An 18,858-nucleotide genomic window follows, 5' to 3' on the forward strand; every position below is an offset into this window, starting at 1 on the left:
GATAGACTGAACAGTTTAGTGATTTCTTCTTTTATGCTAAAATGACATTTTAAAGATGATAAATTTTATAAAGCTTTTATTTAACAAATATAAATTTTTTTAACTTTTATTTAATGAATATAAATTTCCAAAGTACGGCTTATGGATTACAATGGCTTCCCCCCATATCGTCTCTCCCACCTGCATCCCTCCCTTTTCCCACTCCCTCTCCCCTTCCATTCACATGAGGATTCATTTTCGATTCTCTTTATATACAGAAGATCAGTTTAGCATACATTAAGTAAAGATTTCAACAGTTTGCTCCCACACAAACATAAAGTGAAAAATAATAGATGATTTTTTAAATGATGATGAAATCAGATCAGACCTATTGTCATGTTTAATCCCAGTGAGAGTCAAGTTGGGAATTGATAATTTCTTCTTCTTCTTTTTTTTTTTTTTTTTTTTTTTTTTACAGAAGATCAGTTTAGTATACCTTAAGTAAAGATTTCAATAGTTTGCACCCCCATAGAAACACAAAGCGAAATATACTGTTTGAGTACTCATTATAGCGTTAAGTCTCAATGTACAGCACATTAAGGACAGAGATCCTACAAATATAAATTTTATAAGTACACTTTTTGTATTATAGCGGTTCTTCCCCCCATACCTGCTCTCCTACCCCCAAACTATCCACCTCCTACTCCTTCTTCCATCCCATTCTTCAATAAGATTCATTTTTAATTATCTATATACAGATCATAGTGTCCATTTCACTTCAACAAGTTTCCCCTTTTGGTGCTCAGTTAGTTGTCGCTGATCAGGGAGAACATACGATATTTGTCCCTTTGGGACTGGCTTAATTCACTCAGCAGGACACTATGAGAAACAGTGACTCGATCAGCTCTTGTCCTGACGGTTGATGTACAATGTAATACTTTATCCATTTTAGTATTTTTTTTGTTCTAGTACCATTGGTTGAACTCTGTAATTAACACACAATTATTCTTAGGTGTTTAAATTTTAACTGAAAAGTGATCCCTGTTAGGAATTTGGAAAACATTATGCTGAGTGAAATAAGCCAATCCCAAAGGGACAAATACCATATGTTCTCCCTGATAGGTGACAACTAACTGAGCACCAAAAAGGAAACCTGTTAAAGTGAAATGAACACTATGAGAAATGGTGACTTGATCAGCCCTCACCCTGACTGTTGATGAGCAACTTAATATGTAGTATTAAGTATTTTTGTTTGTTTGTTCTACTTAATACTTTTGGTTGAATACTGTAATCAATACGCAATTCTTCTTAAGTGCTGAAACTTAACTGAAAAGTGATCGCTGTTAAATATAAGAGTGGGAATAAGAGAGGGAAGAGATGCGCAATTCGGGACATGCTCAAGCTGACTTACCTCAAACGGTAGAGTTAGAAACATACCAGGGGATTCGAATTCAATCCCATCAAGGTGGCATGTACCAATGCCATCTCACTAGTCCCAGTGATCAATTTCTGTTCACAATTTATCATAATGATAGGACTAAGAACCAAAGGGATCATATAAACAAGAATAGTGTCTGCAAATACTAGCTGATAGAATAAAAAAGGGAGAGAACGATCCAACATGGGAAGTGAGATACACAGCAGACCCCTGGAATGGCAGATGTCCTAAACAGCACTCTGGCCTCAGAATCAGCCCTTAAGGCATGTGGATCCGGCTGAAAAGCCCATGAGAGTATTTCAGGCATGGAAAGCCAACACACTCTGGGGGAAAAAAAAACAAAAAACAAAAAAACAAAAAACAAAAACAAAAAACCTAAATGAAAGATCTCCGTGAGTGAGATCCCAGTGGAAAGAACAGGTCATCAAAGAAGGAGGTACCTTTCTCTGAAGGGAGGAGAGAACTTCCACTTTGACCATGGCCTTGTCTAAATATGATCAGAGTCAGTGAACTCAGGGGGCTTCCATAGCCTTGGCAGCTCATGACAAGAGCCTAGGGTGATTACTGATGCCATAAACAAGAGTGTCAATTTGTAAAGTCAACAACAGGAGTCACTGTGCACTCACTCCTCATGTGGGCTCTCTGTCCTTAATGTGCTGTACATTGAGATTTAATGCTATAACTAGTACTCAAACAGTATTTTTCACTTTATGTTTCTGTGTGGGAGCAAACTGTTGAAATCTTTACTTAATGTATGCTAAACTGATCTTCTGTATATAAAGAGAATCAAAAATGAATCTTGATGTGAATGGAAGGGGAGAGGGAACGGGAAAGGGGAGAGTTGCGGGTGGGAGGGACGTTATGGGGGGGAAGCCATTATAATCCATAAGCTGTACTTTGGAAATTTATATTCATTAAATAAAAGTTAAAAAAAATTATCTATATACAGATCAACTCTATACTAAATAAAGATTTCAATAGTTTGCACCACACAGGCACACAAAGTATAAAGGACTGTTTGAAGACTAGTTTTACCATTAATTATTGTAGTACAACTCATTAGGAAAGAGGTCGTACATAGGGAGCAAGTGCACAGTGACTTTTGTTGTTGATTTAACCATTTACACTCTTATTTATGAAGTCAGTGTTCGCCCGAGGGTCTTGTCATGATCTGCGAAGGCTATGGAAGCCTTTAGAGTTCACAAACTCCAACATCATTTAGACAGGACCATAATCAAAGTGGAAGTTCTTTCCTCTCTTCAGAGAAAGATACCTCCTTTTTTGATGGCCCCTTCTTTGCATTGGGATCTCACTCACAGACATCTTTCATGTAGGTCACTTTTTGCCACAGTATCTTGGCCTTCCATGCCTGAAATGCTCTCATGGGCTTTTTAGCCAGATCTGAATGCCATAAGGACTGATTAAAGATGATAATTGCTTAGTATAAATCAGTCACGTATTTATTGAACTGGGAGGTCTTCAGATTCTCATTTTTTGCTTTCAGTAAAAACTTTCATGTGCTTTTGGGATTTTAGTTTTGGTGTTTTAAAAATAAAGAGTGGGGCCAGCGCTGTAGTACATTTGGTTAAGCTACCATCTATAGTGCCAGCATCCCATATTAGCACTGGTTCATGTCCCGGCTGCCTCGGCTTCTGATATAGCTCCCTGCTGATGTACATGGGAAAGCAGCAGAAGATGACTCAAATCTTTGGGCCCCTGAATCCACGTGGGATAACCAGAAGAAGTCCTGGCTCCTGGTTTTGGCCTGGTCCAGCCCTGTCTGTTGTGACCATTTGGGGAGTGAACCAGCAGATGGAAGATATCTCTCTTTGTCTCTCCTTCTCTCTCTGTAACTCTGCCTTTCTAATAAATAAATAAATAAATAAATAAAATCTTATAAAAATATATAGTAACATTGGAAATCCCTTGAAATAATAAACTTTATTTTTTAAAGATATATTTATTTATTTGAAAGTCAGAGTTACAGAGAGAGAGAGAGAGAGGTCTTCCATCCGATGGTTCACTCCCCAATTGGCCGCAATGGCTGGAGCTGTGCCATTCTGAAGCCAGGAGCCAGGAGCTTCTTCCAGGTCTCCCATGTGGGTGCAGGGGCCCAAAGACTTGGGCCATCTTCTGCTGCTTTCCCAAGCCATAGCAGAGAGCTGGTTCAGAAGTGGAGCAGCTGGGTGTCGAACTGGCACCCATACGGGATCTTGGTGCTTCAGGTTAGAGCATTAACCCACTGTGCCACAGCGCTGGCCCCAATAATAAATTTTATTAAAAATTACTAAGTCTTGAAAAAATTGTTAAGGAAATGATTATTATTTTGAGCATATGAAAGTATTGGTAAGAATACATCATAGTTCAGTGAATAAATCCCTAAAACATTTTTCTCTGAAATAAATTAACAAGAAATGATTATTATTTGGAGCAGTTCATACTGTCAGTGGGTTTTTATGAAACATGTACATGCATGTGGGTACTTCAATAAGTTTATGGAAAATGAATTTATAAGGCATTTATTTTGGTGCAAAAATTTTGAAATCCATACATAGATTTCTCAAAATACACATTTTTATAGTGCTTTTAAAGATCCTTTGTGTGCATGGATTTCAGAAAAATTTTTGTACTTAAATAAATTTACCTTTTAATTCCATTTTCCATGAATCTTTTGAAGTACTCTTGTACTCTTTCATGCATACATACAAATTATATGCATTTTACTGTTTTTTTCAGATAAGTCAAATCTTCTAGTCTTCAGAACCAATGGTGTTTCTGATGTACCGCTCTCACCAACTTTACAGAGGCATAATAATGTCAACCAAATGGTGTTTCACAAAATCAGAAATGAAGATTTGATATTCGTAAGTCACTAATACTGATTATTGTCTTCTTTGTCCTTATAATATAGTATTTCCTTTCTTGTTTTTTTACCCCACATTATTGTTCATGTCACATTTGAAACTGTTTTGTTATAAACTATTATAAAAATTTGTATGTAATTTCTATATTTTATTTCTTATGAAAAATATAACAATCTCATGTTAGAAATCAACAAAAAATTATTTTAATAATAGGATTATAATCTCTTTTCAGAAATTTGAAAATAATTCTTTACAAATCTTAATTAAAAATTAAAAATCTTTTCCTGCAAACAACTATATGTTAACTCTCAAATTTTTAAGAAAATTAAGGAAATTAAAAGTATTAAAAATAAACAAGGAACTGTAATTCCCATGTCTTTCTTCTTCTTTGCTCATTCTTTTCTCTTACCTTTTTCTTTTAAAGAATGAAAGTCTTGGCCAAGGTACTTTTACAAAAATTTTTAAAGGTATAAGAAGAGAAGTAGGAGACTATGGTCAACTACATGAAACAGAAGTTCTTTTAAAAGTCCTGGATAAAGCACATAGAAACTATTCAGAGGTGTGTATGGGTTTGTGTGTGTGTGTGTGTGTATAGTACGTGTAGTTTATGCTATTTAAAAACATCTACTTGCATGCAGATGACATATTGCTAGTGAGTTTATTTCAAATATCTGTCTAAAGTTGTATTCTGGTGAGGCTAAAGAAATCCAAGGCTTTTAAAAATAATAACTTAATCCCATTTAATTTTAGCATTGTGTTATGGCTATTGTTATATCTGTTCATATCCTAAGCAGGGGTTTTCAAACTTAGTCCTCCAGAGCCTTATGAGTCCCATAGAAGTTCCTGCACAATTTTATCTACTTAAAAAAAGATTGAAAGGCACTCTACTAAGGAACACTCTTGAGTGAAATAAGGATATCTCTGGGCATCATTGAGGAATGATATCTAGTAGAAACCCAGCAACCAGTTGACAGAACCCTGAGTATAGGAAGATACCAGCAAACATGACGAAATACACATTTAAGATACCTAGAATGTTTTAAAGGGTGTTATTGGAAGTCACTGTAAAACATACAAGCTAATGAGTTTCTTCTTTTTTTTTTAAAGATTTATTTATTTATTTGAAAGTCAGAGTTACAGAGAGGCAGAGAGAGAGAGAGAGGAAGAGAGAGAGAGAGAAGTCTTCCATCCACTGGTTCACTCCCCAAATGGCCACAAAGGCAGGAGCTGGGTCGATCTGAAGCCAGGAACCAGGAGCTTCCTCTGGGTCTCCCATGTGGGTGCAGGGGCCCAAGGACTTGGGTCATCTTCTACTGCTTTCCCAGGCCATAGCAGAGAGCTGGATTGGAAGTGGAGCATCCAGGACTTGAACCGGTGCTCATATGGGATGCCGGCATTGCAGACTGGGGCTTTAACCCACTGTGCCACAGTGCTGGCCCTTGAGTTTATTCTAATCCAGATCCCCACAGTATTGGTGAACATGATCTTCTGAAGAAACACCCAAAAATTAGTTGAGTTAGGGTGATGTTTAGATCATGACACTATGCTGAATAGGTGTCATATTTTTTTTCTACATAGACTATTCATTCTTCAGAAAATCTTGTTTAAAGCTTAATTGTATCTGTAGCAGTCTCATATCACTATCTCTATTATGTATCTCTGTTCTAGGTATTACGTGGTCTAAGCTTGTTGGTTTTTTGATTTTTTTTTTTTTTAGGTTTTAAATTTTTATTTATGTGAGAATCAAAAGGAGCAAATCAGATGCCCACGGTAGCTGGGGCTGGGCCAAAGCTGGTGGACCAGAACTCAGTCCATGTCTTCCATATTGGTACCAGGAGACCCCTGCTTGTGCCATCACTGCTGCCTCCCAGGATCTGTATTCGGAGGAAGCTGGAATCATAAGCTAGAGTAGGGTGTGGAACCTAGGTACTCTAGTAGGAGATATAGATGTTTTAACCAGTCTCTTAAATCAGTAGGCTAAATACCCACATCTATGCCTGTTTGGCTTACATAGTGCACTGTTCTACTATTACTATCTCCATATTCCAGCTTCCTGAAGATAAGCCCTAACATCAAGATTTATGGCAGTTGTAAGATCGTATATGAAAACACAAGCATTTTGTTCTGTAATCTATTGTCTTGCTAAGAATAGGGGAAATATATTTTTCTTAGGGCAGAGAATATGTTTCTGAACCATTATATTTATAGATAGCAATCAGTTATTATTTTCCATTTTTTTCTTTTCCTTTAGTCTTTCTTTGAAGCAGCAAGCATGATGAGCCAGCTTTCTCATAAACATTTGGTTTTAAATTATGGAGTATGTGTGTGTGGAGAGGAGAGTAAGTAAAACCACTGGCTTTCTTAAGTTAATATCATGCCTTTCTTAGAGAATCCATTGTTGTTTCTATAGAAAATTCAATTTCAGGATCACAAGGTGTCAGTATAAACCATATTTAATAGGAGTTAAATATTGTTCAAACTGAAAACATTCTAGAACTGTCCACTTTTATCTTGTGCAAAAGCAAACCAGTTAATGAAGTTAAAATGCAGGAGACAGTTAATAAGCCTTGTTTTCATTCCCAAACATACAGTATTATAGTAAACAAATGTCTTAGAATCTTTTGTGTTCACTATAGCAGTATAAATTATAATTGGTTCAACATAACATTGTAGCAACAGACCCTTTCACCACAAATTCATTTGGAATTATGAAGAAAAGCATATAAATTATAGACTGAATTTCTAATGGAACTGATTGAAATGATTGCACGTTAGTGTTAGATGTGTTCTCCAGGTGTGCTAGAGTAGTTCTTATCGTATATAATATTGTATAATATATGTTAGATTCCTACCTCTTGCTGTTGTGAATGAGCTAAAAACTGAAAATAGATGGTGTATACCTATCCTTTGTTTATTAGTGAATTTTATTTCTTTATAATACCTCTATATAAGTATAAATATACATGTATATTTTAATTATTTATTTTTATTATACGTATACTTGAGCTTTATTATTATTATATTTTAATGCAGATATTCTGGTTCAGGAGTTTGTAAAATTTGGATCACTAGATACATATTTAAAAAAGAATAAAAATTCTATAAATATATTATGGAAACTTGAAGTGGCTAAACAGTTGGCATGGGCCATGCATTTTCTAGTAAGTAATTAGTATATTCTTTATCAAAATTTATTGCTTTATCATGTGAAGCAATATAGAATTTATCCTAACCTGGCAAGAAGAAATAAATCTGTAAATGAGTGCTTGGTCTTTTAAATAATTTGCATGTGATGATACAAGGAATGATTTGAGGCAAAATAACCTTTGAAACAGTTTTGATATCCCATTAGTCTCTTAGAACTATTGATGGGCAGTCTATAATTTGTGCTGGTTGTGCTTAGAAAATTTAACAGAATTCGTGCAGAAACATACTGGTATGAATAGTGAAAAATACTTTGTTGCAATATTTGTGGCCATTTGACCACTATGTCTGATGAGAAAGCAGTGTTAACAGAAAAGCAAAACACCAGTGGGCTACTTGGTGATCAGAGCACAATAATTTTTCTCAATGTCAGCTACTATCTAGAAACATACCATTTAGAATCTTACCTTAAGAATATGAAGAGGTACTGGCTAATTTTAATTTATTCATTCATTTCATCATGAGTAGATTATTTTGTCATTTGAAGTATAAAACAGGAAACACAGTAGTGTAATAAAATTTGCTTTTATTATCCTAAGTATGTCTCCCGATTAGTATTTATTTTACCATCTTACATGTCTACCTTCTTATAATCTGTTTTAATGTTTTGATCATTTTAAATGCTCTAATATTTGTGGATTGATATTTGTACATTTAACTTTAATAGGAAGAAAAAACCCTTATTCATGGGAATGTGTGTGCCAAAAATATTCTACTTATCAGAGAAGAAGACAGGAAGACGAGAAACTCCCCTTTCATCAAACTTAGTGATCCTGGCATTAGTATTACTGTTTTGCCGAAGGATTGTAAGTACTATTGGGATTGCATTTAATTTTGTTAACCTGTATTAGGCTAGTAACCTGAAGAACATGTTGTAATTTTCCTCAAACTCTCAGTAATAAAATTTAGCTATCTTTTTTTTTTTTTTTTTTTTGACAGGCAGAGTGGACAGTGAGAGAGAGAAACAGAGAGAAAGGTCTTCCTTTTGCCGTTGGTTCACCCTCCAATGGTTGCCGCAGCCCGCACGCTGCGGCCAGTGCACCACGCTGATCCAAAGGCAGGAGCCAGGTGCTTCTCCTGGTCTCCCATGGGGTGCAAGGCCCAAGCACTTGGGCCATCCTCCACTGCACTCCCAGGCCATAGCAGAGGGCTGGCCTGGAAGAGGGGCAACTGGGACAGAATCCGGTGCCCCGACCGGGACTAGAACCCGGTGTGCCGGCGCCACAGGTGGAGGAGTAGCCTATTGAGCCGCGGTGCCAGCCAGCTATCTTTTTTTTTTTTTTAAAGATTTAATTTAACTCTTTATTTGAAAGAGTTACAGAGAGAGAGAAAGATATCTTCCATTTGAGTTTTACTTCCCAAATGGCTGCAATGGCTGGGGCTGGTCCAGGCTGATGCCCCAGAAGCCGAGAGGTTCTTCTGGATCTGCCTCATGGTTGGAGGAACCTATAAGCACTTAGGCCATCCTCCGTTGCTTTCCCAGGTGCATTAGTAGGGAGCTGGATGGGAAGTGGAGCAGCTGGGTCTTGAACTGGCACCCATATGGGATGTTAGCATCCCAGGCAGTGGCTTAACCTGCTATGCCACAACACTGCCCCCTAGCTATCACTTTTTTTATTTAGTTTCATTTAAGTTATACAAGTTTCATGTGTTTCATATATATAGTTAGGAACATAGTGATACTGTGTTCCTATCTGTCACTTTTAACAATTTAAATTACATTTATATCCTAATCTCTGTCCATTTCTTCTTTCTTATAAGCACGTCACCATGGACTGTGGAATGGTTTCTTAAAAACAGTTTTAACCCCTAATTACATATGGAAAATAGGATTTTACTCATTTTTATAGGAAATTTTTTAATATTCTTTGAGCCACAAATAAGTTGTTTAAAATTTCCTTTCTTGTGGTCACCAAAAAAATTTGAAATAATATAGGGGCCGGCACTGTGGTGCAGCGGGTTAAAGCCCTGGCCTGCAGTGCCGGCATCCCACCTGGGTGCTGGTTCAAGTTCCAGCTACTCCACTTCTGATCCATGGGAAAATGTTAATGTGCCTGGGAAAGCAGCGGAGGATGGCCCAAATCCTTGGGCCTCTGCATGCACATGGGAGATCTGGAGGAAGCTCCTGGCTCCTGACTTCTGATTGGCTCAGTTCTGGCTGTTGTGGCCATTTGGGGAGTGAACCAGCAGATGGAGGACCTCTCTCTCTCTCTCTCTCTCTCTCTCTCTAACTCTTTCTTTTTCTTTTTCTTTTTTGACAGGCAGAGTAGACAGTGAGAGAGAGAGACAGACAGAAAGGTCTTCCTTTGCTGTTTGTTCACCCTCCAATGGCCGCCACTTCCAGCGTGCTGCGGCTAGTGCACCGCGCTGATCCGATGGCAGGAGCCAGATGCTTCTCCTGGTCTCCCATGGGGTGCAGGGCCCAAGGACTTGGGCCATCCTCCACTGCACTCCCTGGCCACAGCAGAGAGCTGGCCTGGAAGAGGGGCAACCGGGACAGAATCTGGCGCCCCGACCAGGACTAGAACCCGGTGTGCTGGCGCCGCTAGGCGGAGGATTAGCCTAGTGAGCCGCGGCGCCAGCTTCTCTGTAACTCTTTCAAATAAAGTAAAAAAAAAAAAAAAAAAAAGGAATAAATAAATAATATATTATATAGCTTGAGATTCTATGTAATTTAGCTAATTCTGACTCTAAAACTTCTTCTTTAAAACTTTCTTTTGTGTTAATTTGTTTAACAATTGAAAGTAAAATTTTCAATGTTAAATTTATCAGTGTTATAATTGCATTTTATTATCTTAGTTTCTTTAATTGTATGTTCTAAATTTAGAATCTAAATTTAAATCAGCATTGATTTATGAGTGTGGTATCATATCTGGTAGGACTTAAGCTTGATGGCTTATCTGATGCTGAAGATAATAGAGTGGTAATGTGGGTCACAAAATCCTGAAGGCTCTTAGATGTGGTACTCTGGGAAATTTTACCCTGTTAGAGGGGAGAATTCCTGAGACCAAATAAAGTTAGTAGAGTTTATTTGAGCAAAACAAAACAAAACAAAAATTTGGAAATTGGGCAGCTTCCTGAACCAGAGCAAGTTCAAAGAACTACATCAACAGCATGGTCAGACAACATTTATAGGAAAACAGAAGTGAAGCATTGCAAAAAAACTGAATTGCCTACAGCCTAGTTAATCAGCTAGTCAATGTTGTAACTTAATTTGTTGTTTATAGGCTAATCAGTTAATTGGTAAAGGACCTTCTGCAACCAGCTAAAGTTCAGTTACTATGCTTAAAGTCTCTATGGTTTGATCTCTTGGGACCCCTGTGAATGCACACTCCAAATCCATGGCTTCCTACAAAAATTATTTTATTTATTTGAAAGATAAAGTTACAGAAAGAGGTAGAACCAGAGAGAGAGAGAGGTTTGTTTTTTTTTGTTTGTTTGGTTTTTTGTTTTTTTGACAGGCAGAGTGGACAGTGAAAGAGACAGAGAGAAAGGTCTTCCTTTTGCCGTTGGTTCACCCTCCAATGGCCGCCGCGGCCAGCGCGCTGCAGCCGGCGCACCGCGCTGATCCGATGGCAGGAGCCAGGTGCTTCTCCTGGTCTCCCATGGGGTGCAGGGCCCAAGCACTTGGGCCATCCTCCACTGCACTCCCGGGCCACAGCAGAGAGCTGGCCTGGAAGAGGGGCAACCGGGACAGAATCCGGCGCCCCGACCGGGACTAGAACCTGGTGTGCCGGCGCCGCAAGGTGGAGGATTAGCCTAGTGAGCCGCGGCGCCGGCCAGAGAGAGAGAGGTTTTAAATTCTGCTGGTTCACTCCCCAAATAACCACAATGGCCAGAGCTGAGCTGATCCGAAGCCAGGAGCCAGGAGCTTCTTCCAGGTCTCCCACATGTAGGGTGCAGGGGCCCAAGGACTTGGGCCATCTTCTGCTGCTTTCCCAGGCCATAGCAGAGAGCTGGATGGGAAGAGGAGCAGCCGGGACTCGATCTGGCACCCACAGGGGATGCTGGCGCTGTAGGCTGGGGCTTTAACCCACTGGGCCACAGCGCCAGCCTCCCTACAAAATATTATTTAACAATTCTTTGGAATGGGAGGTGAAGAAAATGTATTTCTCTATGTAGGAGAAAGGAACTAGTATCTTATTTAATCTCTTTTCTTGATTAAAAAATATTCACATAGTTGTACCAAAGCAAACCAAAAGAAGCAACAGATTATCTTTCATCCACTACATACATCAGAATACCACAAGGTGATTATATTGCTTCCTTTTTCCTTGATTATCATGTTTCTGGTGGTGTCCAAAAAACACAGAAACATTATTTGGGAAGTTCCACAAGCTGAGTAAAACTTACCTGTATCAATTTCATAGGTAGAGTGTCTTTGTATAAATTAGGCACTCACCAGTTAAAATGGTAAACACTTGTTAGTTGTTTTTTCATCTGCAAGCCAGAATTTCCACTGTTATTGAATCATTAAAGTAACTCTGAATGATATAACCTTATGTTTACTACTTATTCATTGTAAAGAAATACAAAAAAATTAAGAAGCAATTTTAAATAAATTTTACAGAATTTTTTCCAAAGGCAGAACCAAGGGAAGAGGTAAAGTGATATGCCAGTTGAGACACTATGGATTAATAGATGTTTAATTGATTTAGAATTCATTGTACAAGATTTCTGATTCTGACCATGATGCTAATAAATTGTGTGACTTTTGGAAATGACTCAATCTTTGCAAGTGTAATTATTATCGTTTTTAAGGCTAAGATACTGAAGTAGATGATCTCATAACTCCCTTGCAGCTCTTAAGTTGTGCAGGCATGCTCATACTGGCTCTCTCTGACAAACCCAAAAGAGTTGCTTATTCAAATGAGTTTGAAAATGATTTACATTTAAAATAATTCTTTACTTCTGAGGATTGTTTAACCATACTCTGATCATATCATTTAAAAGTTCTGCAGGAGAGAATACCATGGGTACCACCTGAATGCATTGAAAATCCTAAAAATCTAAATTTAACAACAGACAAATGGAGTTTTGGTACCACTTTGTGGGAAATCTGCAGTGGAGGAGATAAGCCTTTGAGTGCTCTGGATTCTCAACGAGTAAGTTTATATAGACTCTGAGGTTAGAATTTACTCTATTTGTGATTCTTCATTTTTCTTTCACATGATTTGATATTTTTTATCCCATCTAATTTTAACAAGAATGTTGAAACAACATGATCCACTTTATTCTCAGCATTTGGTTCTTTAATTATAGAAACTACAATTTTATGAAGATAGACACCAGCTTCCTGCACCAAAGTGGACAGAATTAGCAAACCTTATAAATAATTGTATGGATTACGAACCAGATTTTAGGCCTTCTTTCAGAGCCATCATACGAGATCTTAACAGTTTGTTTACTCCAGGTATGTATTGATAGGGATTGATTTATTGATTATCTTGCCATCTTTCTGTGTTGTGTTTAATGAATTGTTACAAATTTTATAATCCCTTCCAAGAAAATCATTGATGTTCTTTTAGGCTTTCTTAATTTCATACGTTCATAGAACTTTTCATGCTTTTTATGTGTTCTACTGTTTGATGGATATACTTTTCATTTTTAAAAAGGGCCTTTTCTCCTTTTTTTAAATTTTTTTTTTTTGACACGCAGAGTGGACAGTGAGAGAGAGACAGAGAGAGAAAGGTCTTCCTTTGCCGTTGGTTCACCCTCCAATGGCCGCCGCGGCCGGCGCATCGTGCTGATCCAAAGGCAGGAGCCAGGTGATTCCCCTGGTCTCCCATGTGGGTGCAGGGCCCAAGCACTTGGGCCAGCGTCCACTGTACTCCCGGGCTACAGCAGAGAGCTGGCCTGGAAGAGGGGCAACTGGGACAGAATCCGGCGCCCTGACTGGGACTAGAACCCGGTGTGCCGGCGCCGCAGGCGGAGGATTAGCCTATTGAGCCATGGCGCTGGCCCCTTTTCTCCTTTAATAACTTAATTTTAGTTTGCCAGCTAATGAGTAGTCTGTTTATTTGGCTACAGGTGTTTATTTGGCTAAATTGACTTTTTAAAAACAAGTTGTTTTGTTTTTAAACTAGTTTTAAGTTGTTCCCATATATTTATAACTGAAGTTATAAATATAAGGTAGATTTGTTTTTTTTTTCTCCTCGTTTAAAATACTGAAATCAGTATGCATGTGTTTAACCTATAGGTATTTCCTGTTTCAGTACTACTCACCATTCTCACCAAAAAAATCAGAAGACCTTACTTTATGAATATTAAAACAATCTATTTGAGAAAGTAATCATTTATTCTGTGCAGAATTTTTCCTGAAAGTCTATCAGGTTATGGGTAATAATTAAAGGCTGTCATTAATATAAACTAAACTATTTAAGGTTTCCTATGTTATTTAGTATTTCTAAGATACTCTGTTTTGATGGCTTGAATGTATATCAGTTTAACTCAGAATATATTAGCCAAATTAACATAGTAATATTTTTTATTTCTACAGATTATGAACTATTAACGGAAAATGACATGTTACCAAATATGAGGATAGGTGCCCTAGGGTTTTCTGGTGCTTTTGAAGATAGGGACCCTACACAGTTTGAAGAAAGACATTTGAAATTTCTGCAACAACTTGGCAAGGTAATTATCACAAGTTTTTCAAATAGGGTATAGACTTAACAACTTTTTATTTGAGGGAGAAAATGCTATAGAGTCTCTAAAAATCTACTTTTTTACAGAATTTTAAGGATGTTCATAGAAAAAAAAAGATTTAATTGTTAGATGGTTGGGAAACACTGTGTTAAATAAAAACTTTTCACTGAAGAACTTCTCAGAGTCTGTAACAGGTAATGAGCATTGAGCACTTTCAGAGGAGATAAATTAGGCCATGTTTTCCAAATTGAGCTGACCATGGGACTCTTAGGGGAAATTTGTAATTCATTGGAAATGGATCAGTGAAGTAGAGAAAGGATCACTTGAGCCATCCTATGTGCCTTTCAGTTTCCAGTCATCTCAGGGAGAAATAATATAATTGCTTAGAATTTAGGACATTGATTAGCCCATGATCAGTAGTAGAATCTCTCTTAAAAATTCACATAGTCATGTATAACCTACAAATTGTAGGAACAAGAAAGCCTTAGTTCCCAGTAGTCCCAACCATAGTTGTAAGCTCCCTGTATTTCTTTCGCTAAGTTTGCTGATACAGGATCCTGTACAATGTGATGTTATGACTTAGGTTTTGGCTTGGATGCAATATAAAGGTCTCATTTTGGGTTTGAAATTAAGCTAAATATTCCAATCTAGCTTTACTAGAACTAAACATTGGGGATTATATTACAGATTGGCTTGTTTGGATTAATACTTTGCTGGAGTACCTTGTTTATAAAATATTCTTGGGAATGTTTGAATGGATATAGCAATGTCACAAGCAAAAAAAGGTCCAGGTAGTTAGGTGTGTTAGTTATCTATTACCATGTAACAAATCATGCTAAAACTTAATAAAAGCAATAAACACTTGTTATCTCAGGATTCTGTGAGTCAGAAATCTTGGAGTAAGTTAGTTGTATTCTAGATCAAATTCTCTTATAAGATAATGATCAAGGTATCAGACAGGCCTTGCTGTCTCACATGGAGTCTTCACTAGCAAGAGGTCTTTTATATGGGCCTCTCTACAGGACTGCCTCACAACATGACAACTGCTAATTCTAATATCTGCTAATTCCTGCTACTGGGATTTACTTTATAATTGGAATTTATTAGTAATTTTTCTTGAAAACTTGAGATTTCCATCCTAATGTGGCATGCTGTTTAGGGTAATTTTGGAAGTGTGGAGATGTGCCGGTATGACCCTCTGCAGGACAACACTGGAGAGGTGGTGGCTGTGAAAAAGCTCCAGCACAGTACTGAAGAGCACCTCAGAGACTTTGAAAGGGAAATTGAAATCCTAAAATCCTTACAACATGACAACATTGTAAAGTACAAAGGAGTGTGCTACAGTGCTGGTATGTTGCCCATTGAAACCTATATTAAACTTAAGGTATGTCTTTGGCATCCTGGGTTGTAGAAACATAAAATGTCTGAAATTCTGGATTTGCCATATGCTAGAGCCCAGAGAGAGATGCATTCTATGTGACTAAAGATTGAGCTTGATGTTCATGGGCTGTGACTACAGGAAGTCTTTGGCTAGTTGGTTAATCTTTGTATTCACCATTTGATTAAATTTACCAAGAGAATATTAAGTTTTAAAACAAGAAATTGAGGTAGGTGTTGTAGCCTAGCAGCTTAATCCATTGCTTGGGATGCCCACATGCCATATTGGAGTGGCTGGGTCCAAGTCCTGCCTCTCCTTCTAATCCAGATTTCTGCTAATGTATACCCTGGGAGGCAGCAGATAATGGCTCAAGTTTTTGGGCCCTTGCCACTTACAAAAGAGACCCAGATGGAGTTCTAGGCTTCTGGTAATGGCCGGACCCAGCCTGGGTGTTGCAGATATTTGAGGAGTAAACCAACGAATAGAAGGTTGATCTCTGTGCTCTTCAGTGTTCTTTCTTTCTCATTGTCTCTCAGTCTCTCTCCCTCTGTCTGCCTTTCAAATACGTAAAAAATAAACTTGAATAAAAAGAATCATCTTTGCTCACATTTTCTTTTTCTTTTTTCTTTTTCTTTTTTTTTTTTTCTTTTTTGGCCAGGCAGAGTTAGACAGTGAGAGAGAGAGACAGAGAGTTATAGACAGTGAAAGAGAGACAAAGAGAAGGGTCTTCTTTCCGTTGGTTCACTCCCCTAATGGCTGTCATGGCCGGTGCTGCGCCGATCCAAAGCCAGGAGCCAGGTGCTTCCTCCTGGTCTCCCATGCGGGTGCAGGGATCCAAGCACTTGGGCCCCCCTCTGCTGCCCTCTTGGGCCACAGCAGAGAGCTGGACTGGAAGAGGAACAACCAGGACTAGTACCCAGCACCCCACCAGGGACTAGAACCCGGGGTGCTGGCGCCACAGGTGGAGGATTAGCCTAGTGAGCCGCGGTGCCAGCCCGCTCACATTTTCTATAAAACATTTTTAAATTAGATGCCTTTTGTTTAGCATAAATGAAGAGAAAGGAAGTTTTCTTTTTTTTATCAGCTTCTTTTGGTTTGCCTACAAGATTATAGAAGACTAAACAAATATTTTTAGAAGACTAAAACACAAAAGCTTTTTGATTCAGAAAGCCTGTGTTCTTCACTACTATATCACCTTTAATTTATAATAAAATCTTGTTATCTACAACTCAGATTTTATGTATCTTTAAGTCATTTATGTTTGGTTTTCTAATATTTCTTAAGCTAATATTTCTTAAGTAAAATATGACAAAGTAAAACATTATTTTCTCACTTCTATGTTTGAAGGCCGGCGTAATCTAAGATTGATTATGGAATATTTACCATATGGAAGTTTACGGGACTATCTCCAGAAACATAAAGAAAGGATAGATCACAAAAAACTTCTGCAGTACACATTTCAAATATGCAAGGTACCTAATATCCTGGTTATTTGTTGTAGATGAAAATAAACTTGTTGAAATAATTGTTAAATCTCTTAGGCTTTTTCATGGATAATAAAGGGAGTAAATAGGGGTAAGACCATTTAAATTGTTCATGTTTATAAAACTGCTGAAAGAAAAATATTATCTTATCTGCAGGGTATGGAATATCTTGGTACAAAAAGGTATGTCCACAGGGATCTGGCAACAAGAAATATATTGGTAGAGAATGAGAACAGAGTTAAAATAGGAGATTTTGGGTTAACCAAAGTATTACCACAAGACAAAGAATATTACAAAGTGAAAGAACCTGGTGAAAGTCCCATCTTCTGGTGAGTATAGTATATTTCAATATAATAAAGTGAAATTTTAGAGCACAAACTTCAAACTTTATTTTTACTATTATTGTTTAATGGTTTGTCATGTACATATTTCTTGTTGCTTACATTGGGCTAAATGTATTTCATAGATTATCTCATTTAATCCTCCTAACAGCATCTCTTAGAGAATATCTGTTATTATCTCCATTTGAAGCATGAGATAATTAAAGCATAGATAAGCTAATTAACTTACCTAAGGTCACATGAATAATAAATGATAGAACTGAAGTTCAAACCCAAATGATCTTGATCTAAAGTTTGTGTTTTTAAGCTTTCTTAACCACATTTGATCTAGTCATTGGTGGAATATTTTTATATGATACATCATTTTATATCTAAAATTAATTTTTAATCATTTACAATTGTGAAATAATTGTGGAGAGCATTCAAACCTACTTTTTTTAAAGATTTATTTACTAATTTGAGAGGCAGAGTTACAAACAGAGGGAGAAGACAGAGAGAGAGGTCTACCATTTGCTGGTTCACTTCCCAAATGGCTGCAATGGCTGGAGCTGGACCTATTTAAAGTCAGGAGCTTCTTTCAGGTCTCCCACATGAGGACAGGGGCCCAAGAACTTGGGTTATCTTCTGCTTTTTTGGGCCATTATCAGGGAGCTGGATCAGAAGTAGAGCAGCTGGGACTCAAACCAGTGCCCATGTGGAATGCCAGTTGCCACAGGCAGAGGCTTAACCTACAGTGCCATAGTGCCGGCCCTTCAAACCTAATTTTTTATGTCGTATACTTTTTGCTTCTATTAATCTGTGCTTTGATGCAAGGTTTTCTTTTTTTATGCCTTGATTCATTGATAGTGTATTTTGTTTTCTAGGGATGGCTTGGTTGGATTATATTTAAAAGTTTTGATTTGTATACTTTCCAGATAGTCCCTAATTTTAATTTATTCATCTGCTGAAGTAACACTGAAAATAATGTTAAATCAGATAATAGTATTAAACGAAGGATTTTATTTTGGTTAAGTAGTTTTATTTTTTTTATTTTTATTTTTTTTTTAGATTTATTTTATTTATTTGAAAGAGTTACAGAGAAAGGTAGAGACAGAGATAGAGGTCTTCCATCCTCTGGTTCACTCCCCAGATGGCCACAGTGGCCAGAGCTGTGCCGATCCGAAGCCAGGAGCCAGGAGCTTCTTTGGGTCTCCCACATGGGTGCAGGGGCCCAAGGACTTGGGCCATCTTCTACTGCTTTCCCAGGCCATAGAGAGCTGGATCTGAAGAGGAGCAGCTGGAACTAGAACCGGCACACATATGGGATGCTGGTGCTTCAGGCCAGGGCTTTAACCCGCTGTGCCATGGTGCCGGCCCCTATTTGTGTTCTTTTATAAAAAAAAGTTGTTGTTTTTTTTTTTTAAATTAATTTCAAAGAGTTATGGAGAAGTAAAGACAGAGAGGTGGGGCGGAGAGAGAGAGAAGTCTCCATCTGCTTGTTCACTCCCCATATGGCTGCAATTGCTGGACCAAAGCCAGGAGA

The 18,858-nt window shown here is 37.8% G+C and overlaps 1 protein-coding gene across 6 annotated transcripts in view; it reads left to right on the forward strand.

Annotated features, from left to right (window-relative positions):
* Positions 1-18,858, forward strand: part of JAK2 (Janus kinase 2) — a 133,165-nt gene that overhangs the window by 101,283 nt on the left and 13,024 nt on the right. For all 6 annotated transcript variants that reach the window (XM_051846028.3, XM_070051600.2, XM_089299204.1 and 3 more), the window contains 11 exons: positions 4,154-4,281; positions 4,706-4,840; positions 6,533-6,620; positions 7,315-7,442; positions 8,153-8,291; positions 12,439-12,590; positions 12,748-12,898; positions 13,985-14,121; positions 15,293-15,482; positions 16,859-16,983; positions 17,152-17,324. In XM_051846028.3, coding sequence (XP_051701988.2) covers positions 4,154-4,281; positions 4,706-4,840; positions 6,533-6,620; positions 7,315-7,442; positions 8,153-8,291; positions 12,439-12,590; positions 12,748-12,898; positions 13,985-14,121; positions 15,293-15,482; positions 16,859-16,983; positions 17,152-17,324 — 1,546 coding nt within the window. The remainder of the gene's footprint in view (positions 1-4,153; positions 4,282-4,705; positions 4,841-6,532; positions 6,621-7,314; positions 7,443-8,152; positions 8,292-12,438; positions 12,591-12,747; positions 12,899-13,984; positions 14,122-15,292; positions 15,483-16,858; positions 16,984-17,151; positions 17,325-18,858) is intronic.

This window comes from Oryctolagus cuniculus, chromosome 1 (assembly GCF_051225735.1).
Source record: "Oryctolagus cuniculus isolate XC-2025 breed Fujian yellow rabbit chromosome 1, ASM5122573v1, whole genome shotgun sequence".
Lineage (NCBI taxonomy): Eukaryota > Metazoa > Chordata > Mammalia > Lagomorpha > Leporidae > Oryctolagus > Oryctolagus cuniculus.